The sequence below is a fragment of the Arachis ipaensis genome, chromosome B01, assembly GCF_000816755.2.
Source record: "Arachis ipaensis cultivar K30076 chromosome B01, Araip1.1, whole genome shotgun sequence".
NCBI lineage: Eukaryota > Viridiplantae > Streptophyta > Magnoliopsida > Fabales > Fabaceae > Arachis > Arachis ipaensis.
In genome coordinates, this window is record NC_029785.2 from 82353927 (window position 1) to 82367083 (window position 13157).

The window sequence follows — 13157 nt, forward strand, 5'->3', positions numbered from 1 at the left end:
AAAATGCTTGGTGGGATTTTTATCTAGTTTTTCACACTCTGGGTTGGGAAATTGGGTGATTGGGTGAAATTGAGTTGTGGATGTCCATTCCGCATTGTATGAGGATTGTTAATTGGTTTGGTTTCCCTTGACTCTAAATGACCCACTAGTGTTGACTAGGACTTAGGGATTGGAATCAATTATGCCCTTTTGACTTATCCTCGATGTAGGGTCGACTAATTGGGATTAATTCACACACAATTACCGTGTTTGTGGTCCACAACTAGGATAGGAATCCTTAATTACCCACTTCTTGCCAAGAGTCCTTTTTTATCGTTTAATTTCTATTTGCATTACTTTTACTTGCTTTCATTTAATTTCATGCTTGTTTCATTTTTTGCCATTTATATTTCTTGCTTCTTATGATCAAAAACCCTAAAAATCCCTCATAGCCAATAATATGACATTTCATTACAACTCCTAGGAAAGACGACCTGGGAGTTCAATACTCTCAGTTATAAAAATTGTTTTGAATTGTGACTCATCTTTAGGATTTAAACTTTGATTGTGAGAGTTTATTGTTGGTTTGGACTATACTATTAACGAAGAGATTCCTATTTTGATAAATTCTAGATCAACGATGAATTTTCACACTATCACGCGTCCTAAATGCAGTTTTCGAAATATCATCCTCCTTCACCCTTATCTTATGGTAACTGGATCTTAAGTCAATCTTAGAAACACCCCAGCTCCTTGCAGAGGGTAGTTGTTCTTTACAGTCACTTTTTAACTGTCAGTAATCCACACAAAGTCGCATTCCTCCGTCCTTCTTCTTCACCAATAAAACTGGCGCTCCCACAGAGATACACTCGGTCGGATGAACCTCTTGTTTAGAAGCTCTTCCAACTGAGCCTTTAGTTCAGCCAACTCTATCGGAGCCATTCGATACGGTGCAATTGACACTGGTCCGGCTCCCAGCACCAATTCAATCGTAAATTCGATCTCCCTGTGAGGTGGGAACTCAGGAATATCTTCCAGAAATACTTTTGGAAAGTCTCTAACTACCAAAATCTGATCTAAGTTCTGGGCATCTCCCAAAGCATTAGCAACCAATAAGATATAACATTGACACTCTTCCCCACTACAGTACCCCATTACAGAGTTCAGGTAGTAACCTTTAGCTATCACTGCTCCATTTTCTACTTCCGGAATAAACTGAATTGACCGCTCAAAGCAATGCAACAAAACTCAGTTCTTTGACAACCAATCAAACCCCAAAATCATCTCCAACCCAACTATTGGTAAACAAATTAAATCATGCACAAAATCTCTACCCTCTAGCCTGAAACCTACTTGCCTACAACCTGACCTTGTCACAACCGCCTGATGCGGAGTATGTACATGCAACTCAAATGCTAATTCTGACACTTTCAAGCCTAGTTCTTCAACTTTAGCGAACGAAATAAATGAATGCAAAGCTCCAGTATCATACCATGTAACCAAGATCTTGTCACCAATTAACCAGTTACCTCTCATCAGAGAATTCGCATTAGCAGCATCCTTGGCGTTCACCGCAAATACTCGCCCCTGGTGTTGACTCTGACCCGTATTCAGGTTCTTCCTACGAGTATAATCCCTCGCAATGTAACCAGGAAAACCACAGTTGAAGCAACCGCCTATACCAACCTTCCAAGAGTCATATGGTTGAAAACGTCCACAACGATCACAATTTAAATCCAGAGAAACCTTACTCTGAGTCCCGCTCCCTTTGCCACGCTGGTACTGATCATAAGTGTTCTTTTTGAAGCCTCCTTGACCTTGAGGTGCATGTCCTACTTTCTTGAAATTCTGACCCCTTGGATGAAAGTACTTGCAACGTCCCCGACTAGTGTTTCCTCCTTGAGTGTCCTTTGATGAGGCTACCGTCTTTGCATATTCCTCAACAACTCTCGCCTTGTTCACCAGATCAGAGAAAATACGAATCTCCAAAGGTGCCCCAGTAGTCATGATGTTATCCTTCAAGTCCCTTTGATACTTGATGCACTTCCAACTTTTGTAGGTCTCCGTGGCACCCTGACACACCCTAGAGAACCTAAAGAGCTCCTCAAATTAGTTAGTATATTTTGCCACAAACAAGGAACCTTGCTTCAGCTGCATAAGTTCCATCTTCTTTGCTTCCCTTGCAGATTGAGGAAAGCACTTTTTGTAGAAAGCCGTTTGGAATACATCGCAAGGGATATCGGCATTCTGAAGCTGTAGTAAGCGACATTCTCCTTGCCACCAATGCTGGGCCTCTCCTAAAAGCTGATACGCAGCAAACTCCACATACTGGTTGTTCGAAACATGCTGTGCTTGTAATGCACGCTCCATGGTCTGAAACCAATTATCCGCTTCTATAGGGTTGGTTGAACCTCTGAAACTTGGCGGATGAACCTTGAGAAAAGTAGCCAAGGTCATCAGAGCAGCTCCCATTTTATCACCATTTCCTTTCACATTATTATTTTTATTCCCATCTACGTTTCCGTTCTCGGCTGGTTGGCCGAACCTCTGCACAGCTTGCAGAGTCGCAGCAGCATTTGCCTCTATGGTATTCGCAAGGTTAGCCATTGCCGCCATGAATTCGGCATGGTTATTGGTCGGTCGCTCATTTCTACTCTATGCTCGTGAACTCGTACGACCTCATCCGCGAGTGGCCATTAGGGTTCCTGTCTACACCAAACAATCGATATCAAGGTGATCAGTCTCAATATCAAAAGCCTAGTGCTTCAATTATCCCAAAAGGCACTCACAAACAAGCATGCTATACAATATCAAGTAGATAACCTAATAGCATCAAAGAAAAAGACACACAGAGTTATGCATTGAAGCACAATCGGTCCATCCCTCAGGCTCACGAGGACGAACGACTCTGATACCACTAAATGTAACACCCTGATTAGCCTAAGCCTTACCTGGCATCATAAACCAAAGGTTAATGAAAGGTTATGACAATTCTAAATCTTATACATATTTATATATAGGAGAAGTAATATATTCTAGAAGCCTGATGAAGGATACAGCTCAAAAATAGGATTTGAAAAGCACAAAACGTACACACGAAACTACACACTTAACGCACAAGATATAGATATAATATAACAAAACATCAGAGTATAATAATGTAAAGATCTAGCCACGGCTCGCAAAGTTTAAGCCAGCTAGTTATATACAGACAATACAGAGTATCTGAAATTTAGAACAGCTTATACAAGTCTTTCTCTCAAAGTAAGCCTCTAGGCAAGAGTAAATACAAAAGTGAGAGATATAAACAAAATAAGCAAAAAGACTCCAAAATATATCCAGGATCCTTCGCTCTGTCACCATTAAAGCAACTCAACGATGTGGGTTGTGACCTGCATCTGAAAAATAACAACAGAATATGGTATGAGAACCGGAGGTTCTCAGTATGGTAACAGTGCCCAATGATGTAAGATATAAGACTCTGGGATACCAGAGGCAATCCTATAACTTCATATCCATCACAAGATTCATCTTAAAGCATAACTAAAACAATAAAGCATAACTTAAAACCTTAACATGATAAAAGGGCAATCTAACTTAGTGGATTTTCTAACTAACGACTCTCCGCTGTCCCACAGTCTTCACCAACCTATCCTCCATGCGATCCTATCGGCATTGCCTTCGGAACCTCCTCAATCCCAGTAGAATACACAATTAATTACAATGCATGTAAAACACAAGTATAGGCATATACATCAAGTAATTCAAATAGGTAATTAGGCAAACAATTTCAAGTCGACAAAAGCATACAAACAGATAGAAGATGCATATGATGAATGCCTGTCCTACTGGCTGTGATATCACATTGTTGGTTTAACTGTCAACCCGACACATCTCCATGGAGATGTCACCCTTCGGAATCATAATGGGAACCCCCAAGATATGGTGCTCGGAACACCGGCCAGGATTTTGTGCCTGCACACTCTAGTGATCCGAAGGGATATGAGCGGGATACTCTTGCCACGGACCTGACATCTCAACGCAAGTGGGACGAACCATCGCCCTTATACCACTACCGCTACCTCGACAGGCGGGATCCAACCGCCGTCCCTGCCAGGTGCATAGCGTCTCAACAATCTCAATTTAAAAATGTTACATCAGTAGTTTTGAAAATTTTATTATTTCATTATATCAATAATTCATCATTTCAAACTCTAAGTCCTCGACTCATCTCAACCACTGCAATTCACAATTTTCTTTCCGAACTCATTAGTTCATCAGTTCTCAATTCATATATCTTTCTCCCTTCTCACTCCACCAAACCCATCCTCAGTATACTAGAAACCTAAGCTTCCGTTGTCTAACTTTTCAAGGTATAACAAAATTAAATCTCCTAGGACCTTTTCCCATGTTTTGATACCCGAAATAAGCCAAAGAGTCTTAAATAAGTGTCACAAAAGTTTACAAGCTTGTTGGGAAGGTGAAATAGTAAAAAACAAGAATTTTGTTAAAAAATGAGGCAAGTGCGTACGCACAGGAGGTGCGTGGGCACGTCCAGGAAGATTTTCAAAATGTGCGCGTATGCATAGAGGTGTGCATATGCACAGATGTAAAATTTTCCAATTCTGTTTGTTCGTACAAGGCATGCGAATGCCCTCAAGAGAATGCACCTTCCAACGTGTGCGTGTGCACAGGGCTGTGCGTGCGCACAGCTTGCAAAACCTTGTTGGTTGTGTGTGCGCACAGGGCGTGCTAGTGCTCCCATCAGTAGCCATGTCCCCGTGTGTGCGTGCGCACAAGGCTGTAGGTGTGCACACAAACCAGAAATCACATGTTTTGCAACATTCACAAAATTTAGATTTTAACACCAAATTTTGAATGATCATAACTTCCTCTACAAAAATCTATTTCCTACAAACTTTATGTCCACTTAAAGATTTTTCAATAAACTTTAATTTAAAATAAATTTCAACAAATTTTGAAAACTGAGGCTCAAGTTATGATCCGTCAAAGTTCACCAAAAATTCGTTTTTACCAAATTTTCACAAAGTTCTAAACTTTCCAATTTCACAACGAAAACCAAACCTCCATCTCATCAACTCCCAAAACACATCAGATTTCACACTTCCCTTACCTCAATTCACTACTCCACCTTATGCAATCATCAATCCCCATTATCAAATACATAACAATACATTCATATTTCAACCCACTGATGAGTATTTTGGTGAAAAAATAAATTTCTCCCAAAACACCCAAATCTAACCGGCAAGTGTACTGGGTCGTATCAAGTAATAAAAACTCACGGGAGTGAGGTCGATCCCACAGGGATTGAAGGATTGAGCAATTTTAGCTTAGTGGTTAATTTAGTCAAGCGAATCAAGATTTGGTTGAGTGTTTTGTGATTTGCAGAAATTAAATTGCATGGAAGTAAAGAGAACAGGGAATTAAAGTGCTGAATCTTAAAGAACAAGAAATTAAATAGCAGAAACTTAGAATGCAAGAAATGTAAATTGCGGAATCTTAAAATGCAAGAAATGTAAACGGCTGGAATTGTAAAGGGAATTGGGGATTGGATTTGCAGAAATTAAACAAAGAAAAGTAACTTGCATCAAACAAAAGAGTAAAAGAAGGTGTGGGTTGAATCGGATCTTGAAGCAGTAAAGTAAATGAACATGAAAACATTGGGAAATTAGATCTTAGGACCCAGAGACTAGAAAACCGAGTCTAGATCTCAATGCCTTCCTAGATCCAACAAGAACAATTGCAAGGGAATCAAAGAAAGTGGATAAAGAGCAATTAACAGAAATTGAAATCCAATCAAGCAGTAAATAAAGCAGTGAGATCCAAGATTGAGATTGAAACAGAATTTCTTCAATTCTTCTTTTTGTTTTTCTTTCTAACCAAGGAAATTTTTTTTATTTAATTGAGATTCATAGACAGTAGACCACTCATTACTTGGAATGAGATATCTTAGCTCTTTATTCACTAGAAGTGAGCTACTATACAACCACACACATACCACCACTTACTTTTATTTTACTTCTATCTAACAGAGATCATCTTGCTTCACATTCAAACTTTTCTTTTATTGAACTTAAAGATGCAGGGGACAACACATGCTTCTTGTCAAGTGAAAGTAAACACACAAGCACACACATAAACTAGCCTACTTATTTTAAAAGAAACAAACATAATGCAAAGACTTTTAATTAAAAAGAACTAATTAAAGATGCAAAGACACTTAGAACAGATAGAATGCATGTTTTTTTTTCTTTGTAGTGATGAACAAGGAGCAAGTCCACCTTTCATTTGTCATGCCTTTTCTTTCTCCTTTCATACACTTGGCTGCTAGTGTTCCCACCATCCGTGTTTGGTGCCTGTTGACCTCGCCAAAAGCCAGCCTTATTCATAGCCTCCTCCACTCTATCTTCAAGTCTCATAGCATTGCTTACCTCTACCTCGCTTCTCTTTTTGAAGAATTCATCAAAAGTTGGGAAAGCCGGATCCATGTTGTGCAAATGTTCTCCAATATAGTTCAGTTTGATTTGTCTATTGATGTTGTAATCGGCTTGTACTTCATACCTTGCATCTTGGAGTGTTGTGAACTCTTTGAGAGCCCTCAAATTTTCAGCTTGCATTTGTTCCAACTTTCCAAAAAATTTATGGGATTGAAAAGCATGTTCTTCTTGCATCACAAGGAATCTTGACTCATAGAACTCTCTTATGATATTGGCATTGATTCGGATGGCTGGTGATGCAAGATCCTCCCACCTCCTCTTCCGAATTTTGTCCTTCATTTCTTGACATCCATCATCCGGCAACAAGAATGGAATTTCAGGATAGATTCTTTTCTTGTTCATCCATTGAATTTGCATTTGATGAAACCAAGACTTGAATCTCCGTTGGTCATATTCATGTGTGTCTTCCTCCACCATGGGATCTTTCCCTTTTCTTCGTTTGGTTCTTGAGGAGGAGGCCATGATCACTTGGTTGGTCGAGTCTTGTGAGGTTAGAAGGAGTGTGAAGAATGTTGGAGAGTTTGATGTGTGTTTGGAGCAAAAAGAAATTGAGACCGAACTTGCTATGACAAGAAATGATGAAGAGAAGTTTAAATGGTTGGAGTTTAAAGTAAGAGAAATGTTGCACAGAGCTTGTTATGTTGAGGAGTGATGAAGGGAGTGAAGTTTTCAAGGTTGGAGTGATTCGGTCATGTGCATGGCTTGAAGGTGGTATGCTTTTAAATGAGCAATGAAGGGCTGGGATGCAATTAGACTTATGGAGATCAAAGGTATGCATGTAAGGATGAAGGATGAAAAAGTTTACTCCTTCCCTTGCCTTTGCCGTGATCATTCTCAAGGAGTGGCAGATTTCTTTTTCGAGGCATGTGATGGGATATTCAAATGTTAAATGTTCATAAGAATTGTTTTCATCATATTTTCTTTTTCTCCTTTTTTTTTCATGAAGGATCAATTGTATCCCTAAATCGGTGCATCAAGGTTTGATGAACACCAAACTTGTTTCTTGTCAAAGGGTACATCACTATTAATGCCTTCATTACCGGAAAAGAATTTTTCCATTTATAAGATTTTGGAAAACAACAATTGTATGATTATTGATGCATGAGTTTCTACTTTTCATGAAGCTGTGTGGACACCAAACTTAGTGTTTGGCCATATGCTTTGTCAAGATACTCCAAACATGCAAAATGGAATTATTTGTAACATTGGTTTAGTGTGCTTGAAGGCACACCAAACTTAGCATATGTTTCAAAATAGTGCATGCAGTCAATGGACATGTTCATGAAAAGAGAAAAGAATTCATGCTCAATTGATCATAACTTATTGAATTTAAAATGACATGAATCTTAAAGCATGGGTTGCCTCCCATGGAGCGCTCTTTTATTGTCATTAGCTTGACATTGGAGCTTTCTTTTATGGTGGTTGGTGCTTGTAGGGCCTCAATTTGTCCCCTCTGACCGTGATCCTCTTCTTTGTTCTCTGGTGTTCAATTTCAGCATGCTCTAATGAGAGTATGTTGCTGACAGTGTAGTAATCCTCAGTTTGTTGATTTGCCCCCAGCTGTTGATATATCAGTTGCACTTTGTCACCTTTGGAAAGCCCCTCTGTTGGAATCTTTCTATTCTTCCAACCCCTTTTTACTTTGTTTCTGCGTTTCATCTTTCCTTTTGTTGACCTTTCTTTTCTGGCCGTAGGCTTTCCTTGGGGGCCTCTCTTTTCAGTGGCTAATACTCTAATATCCTCTTGGGTTTCTTCATCAGTCTGCACAATCCTTAGCATTGGGATGTTGCTGTGACCTTCCTGGTTATTTTTCATATAGTCTTTCTTCTCCTTGCTAAATTGTGCCTCTGGTAATACTTTCAGAGTGACACTCTGGTCATGCATCCTGAGAGTTAATTCCCCTTCCTCTACATCTATGATAGCTCTAGCAGTGGCCAAGAATGGCCTTCCCAGTATAACAGAGTCACCATCATCATCGTTTGATTCTAGAACCACAAAATCAGCAGGGTATATAAAACTGTCCACCTTGACCAAAAGATTTTCAATTACACCCCTGGGGTATACCATTGACTTGTTTACCAGCTCCAGAGACATTTGTACTGGTTTGACCTCCTCTATATGCAGCTTTTTCACCAAGGAGGATGGTATTAAGTTAATACTTGCTCCGAGATCGCACATTGCTTTAGTGATGGTCAATTCCCCAATAGTGCAAGGCAACAGGAAGCTCCCTGGGTCCTCAAGCTTGGGAGGAAGCCCCTTTTGAATCAAGGCCCTGCATTCCTCAGTAATCATTATGGTTTCTTTCTCATCCCAGCTTCTTTTCTTGTTGACAAGCTCCTTCAAGAATTTGGCATACAGAGGCATTTGCTCAAGTGCTTCAGCCAAGGGGATATTGATTTCCAGCTTCTTAAAAATCTCAAGGAATTTGTGAAAATGCTGGTCTTTAACCTCTTTGTTGAACCTCTGGGGATATGGCAGTGGAGGTGTGATGCTCTTTCCTATTTGCTGCTGTCCCTGAGCCACTTTCTTTGAGCTATGTAGCTGGTTGTCCTTCTCTTTAAGTTTCTCAGTGCTTTTGTTTGGCCTCACAACTTGCTCCTTAACTCCATCTGCCTTTGTTTGCTTCTCATCCTCTGTTGGTTATTTGATGCTCTCTGCTTGCTTCTGTGTAGTGTCATTGTTGCTTATCAATGTTCTCCCGCTCCTTAATTGTATTGCCTTGCATTCCTCCTTGGGATTTGGGATTGTGTCACTGGGCAGTGAGTTTGAAGGTCTCTCAACAGATACTTGCGTGGAGAGTTGCCCAATCTGCCTCTCTAGGCTCTTTAATGATGCTTCATGGTTTTTGTTTGTTATTTCCTGATGTTTCATCATCTTCTCTATCAAGGTCTCTAAGTTGGTGAGTCTTTGAGGTTCAGGTGGTACTTGTGGTGGGTTGTGAGATGTGGGTGGTGGATGATAGGCATTTTGGTTGTTGGGTTGGTTATTGGATTGGTACTGGTTGAGATTAGGGTAGTTGCTTTGAGGTTTTCTGTATGTGTTTTGGTTAGTCTGCTGCTGGTTGTAGTTTTGGTTATTTCTTGGGTTGTTTTGGTTTGAGTTCCTCTGCCATGGGTGTTGGTTTTGGTTGTGAGTGTCTCCCCATCTGAGGTTGGGGTGGTTTTTCCATGAGGGGTTGTAGGTATCACCATAGAATTCATTTGGATTTGAATGCATGTATTGGACTTGTTCCTGCTGTTGCTCCTCTTGGATTTCTTCATTTTGCCCCCATGTGGCTGATGGTTGACTGGTGTTAACTGCTGCAACTTGGAGGCCATCAATCCTCTTGGTCATTTGCTCAAATTATTGTTGAATTTGCTGCTGCATTAATTTGTTTTGAGCCAGGATTGAATCAACTCCTTCTAGCTCCATTACTCCTCTCCTTTGTGATGGTTGGCGGCCTCTTTGATGAGCAAAGAAATATTGGTTGTTGGCCACCATATCGATGAGTTCTTGAGCCTCCTCTGCAGTTTTCATGAGTTGCAAGGAACCTCCAGCTGAATGATCCAAAGCTTCCTGGGATTTCAGTGTTAAGCCTTCATAGAAGTTCTGCAGCTTCTCCCACTCATTAAACATGGCAGGGGGACATTTCCTGATTAGAGCCTTATACCTCTCCCATGCCTCATAGATGGGTTCAGCCTCCATTTGTGTAAATGTTTGTACCTCAGCCTTCAACCTTATAATCCTCTGAGGTGGGTAAAACTTGGCAAGAAACTTGGTTACCAAATCATCCCAGTTATTGATGCTGTCCCTTGGAAAAGATTCCAACCATTGAGTGGCCTTGTCCCTGAGAGAAAATGGGAATAGCATCAGTTTGTAACTGTCAAGAGGCACTCCATTAGTTTTGACAGTGTTGCATATCCTCAAGAAAGTGGATAAATGTTGGTGTGGGTCCTCAAGTGGTCCTCCACCAAAAGAGCAATTGTTCTGAACCAAAGTGATGAGTTGTGGCTTGAGTTCAAAATTGTTAGCATTGACATTTGGAGCCAAGAAGCTGCTCCCACAATGTCTAGGATTTGCAAAGGTATAGGAAGCCAAAACTCTCCTCTGGGGTGGGTTGTCATTGTTGTTGTCTGCTCCACCTGGTGGATTGGTTGAATGTTCCTCCATCTCTTGGAATTCTTCGTCTGATTCCTCTTCTCCAACAATATTTTTCCCTCTTTCAACTCTTCTTAACCTCCTGAGAGTTCTTTCGTCTTGTTCATGAAAATTGGGTATGGTTCTTCTTGTACCTGACATACAAGTAGAGCATGAGAAATGCACAAAACCAGTGACACTTCAATCTACTTCTAGATTGAAGTGTTAGTTAGTTTAAGCAAAAAATCAAACAGTTAGTGGGTTAATCAAAATTAAAGAGAAAATGCTTGATCTAGATCACCACCTCACTTAATCATTGTCAATCTAATCAATCCCCGGCAACGGCGCCAAAAACTTGATGAGTATTTTGGTGAAAAAATAAATTTCTCCCAAAACACCCAAATCTAACCGGCAAGTGTACCGGGTCGTATCAAGTAATAAAAACTCACGGGAGTGAGGTCGATCCCACAGGGATTGAAGGATTGAGCAATTTTAGCTTAGTGGTTAATTTAGTCAAGCGAATCAAGATTTGGTTGAGTGTTTTGTGATTTGCAGAAATTAAATTGCATGGAAGTAAAGAGAACAGGGAATTAAAGTGCTGAATCTTAAAGAACAAGAAATTAAATAGCAGAAACTTAGAATGCAAGAAATGTAAATTGCGGAATCTTAAAATGCAAGAAATGTAAACGGCTAGAATTGTAAAGGGAATTGGGGATTGGATTTGCAGAAATTAAACAAAGAAAAGTAACTTGCATCAAACAAAAGAGTAAAAGAAGGTGTGGGTTGAATCGGATCTTGAAGTAGTAAAGTAAATGAACATGAAAACATTGGGAAATTAGATCTCAGGACCCAGAGACTAGAAAACCGAGTCTAGATCTCAATGCCTTCCTAGATCCAACAAGAACAATTGCAAGGGAATTGTAAATTGCAAAGAAAATAGATGAAGAACAATTAACCCAAACTGAAATTCAATTAAGCAATAAATAAACAGAGAGATCCAAGGATGAGATTGAAACAGAATTTCTTCAATTCTTCAACCCAAGATCCAAGACAATTGTAATAGAAATTGAAAGCAATAAAACTGAGAGGAAGAGAAGTGAATTCTCCTTCCCCAAGACAAAGAAATTAAAGATCACTCAATATCAAAAGCTCTCCGAAAACTATTATGAAAATTCCAAAAGAAAAGCTCCCTGAAGAACTTGAATTCTATCCTATTTATACACTTTCTTCCAATGATCTTCAAGCCTTGAGTTGGGCCTTTGCTCTTGGTGAATTGGGTTGAAAGAGGCATTGGTTGATTGCTCTTGGAGTTTGAAGAGGAACCAAAACGAACCAATTGAACCGGGTTTGAGTTTTGCAAAAGTTGGACCAAAAGTTTGAGCAAAAGTTAGGGGGCTAACGTTGGCGCAAACTTTTGCTCCTCCCCTTGTGATTTTCATGTGCCAACGTTAGCCTCAAAGTTAGGGGCTAACGTTGGGGCTAACTTTTCACCCAAAAGTTTGTGCAAAAGTTTGAGGCTAACTTTAGGTCCAGCTTTTTGCTTCCTGGTTCAATTTCACTTATTCCAGTGTCTTCTCTTTACTCCTAGCTATTCCTTCTTGCTTCAACCTTTCTCCAAGCTTTCTTCACCTATCATTAATCAACCAAACACATCAAAACTATGCTTAAAATCATGAGATATTCATTCTTTCATAATATGTAACAATTATAGTATAAAACCTCATGAAATAGCATGAATTCATACATGGTTGATTAAATCAAAGGAAACATGAAAATCTACCTAATTGGCTTGCTTGTAGCTCAAGAAAGTGCATAATTCTAATGAAAACAAAAGAAAAAGACTAGTTAAAATAGGCTAAGATGACTTGTCATCACCCACACATTAATTAAATATCATTGCACCATTACCAACAATCATCATAATCAATTCCAATCTCAATCTTCAATACCCTACTATTAACATCAACATTTCAATTAATCAACAACCCAAATTATCAATTCATCATACATCATCATACAACAATTCCAAAAACCAATTTAGTTCAATCCTATCCTATGAGTCACTAGCCTAAGTGTCCAGAAATATTATATATTACATAGAGAAAAATAAAACCATAACTTGGCCAATTCCCAATATGCCAAAAACCCAAAATTGAACTCCAACAAGGTTCAATTCACCAACAAGCCACCAACTCAAATCCAAAGGCTCCCAAATGTCCAAAGCAATTTCAACAAGCTCCAATATTCAAACTAACATCATACATTTCATATAAATCAAGACCTAACACTCAAAATTAATTAATGTACAAGGATCCTTGAGAAACCTTACCTCATTCACTGAAATTTGGGATAGAACCAACATTTCTTCACTAACGATTAGCACCTGAACAACCAAACACAAATTTTACTCAAGACCAACACTCACCAAACTCGGAATTTTTAGGGCAGAAGGAAGGGAGAGAAAATTCAAAATCTTACCTATGAAAGTTAGATGAAAGTAACGGGCTTGGCAAGAGCTTCACGTAGTCGCTGATGGCACGG

At 39.5% G+C, this 13157-nt stretch overlaps 2 protein-coding genes across 2 annotated transcripts; both read right to left on the reverse strand.

The window, feature by feature from the left end:
• LOC107608808 lies at positions 814-1986 on the reverse strand. The gene is made up of 2 exons (XM_016310545.1): positions 1333-1986; positions 814-1194 (listed from the first exon to the last, which is right to left on the reverse strand). The coding sequence occupies exons 1-2, from the start codon at positions 1984-1986 to the stop codon at positions 814-816; spliced, it is 1035 nt and encodes a 344-aa protein (XP_016166031.1).
• LOC107608817 lies at positions 2089-2595 on the reverse strand. Its single transcript, XM_016310556.1, has one exon. The coding sequence runs from the start codon at positions 2593-2595 to the stop codon at positions 2089-2091; it is 507 nt and encodes a 168-aa protein (XP_016166042.1).

What these genes read in the sequence shown, in the direction of transcription:
- LOC107608808 (XM_016310545.1), bottom strand. Translation starts at nt 1,986, where the DNA reads ATGACTACTGGGGCACCTTTGGAGATTCGTATTTTCTCTGATCTGGTG. An exon ending in CAAGGTCAGGTTGTAGGCAA is followed by an intron (nt 1,195 to 1,332) that starts GTAGGTTTCAGG and finishes CGGTCAATTCAG; the next exon opens with TTTATTCCGGAAGTAGAAAA.
- LOC107608817 (XM_016310556.1), bottom strand. Translation starts at nt 2,595, where the DNA reads ATGGCGGCAATGGCTAACCTTGCGAATACCATAGAGGCAAATGCTGCT.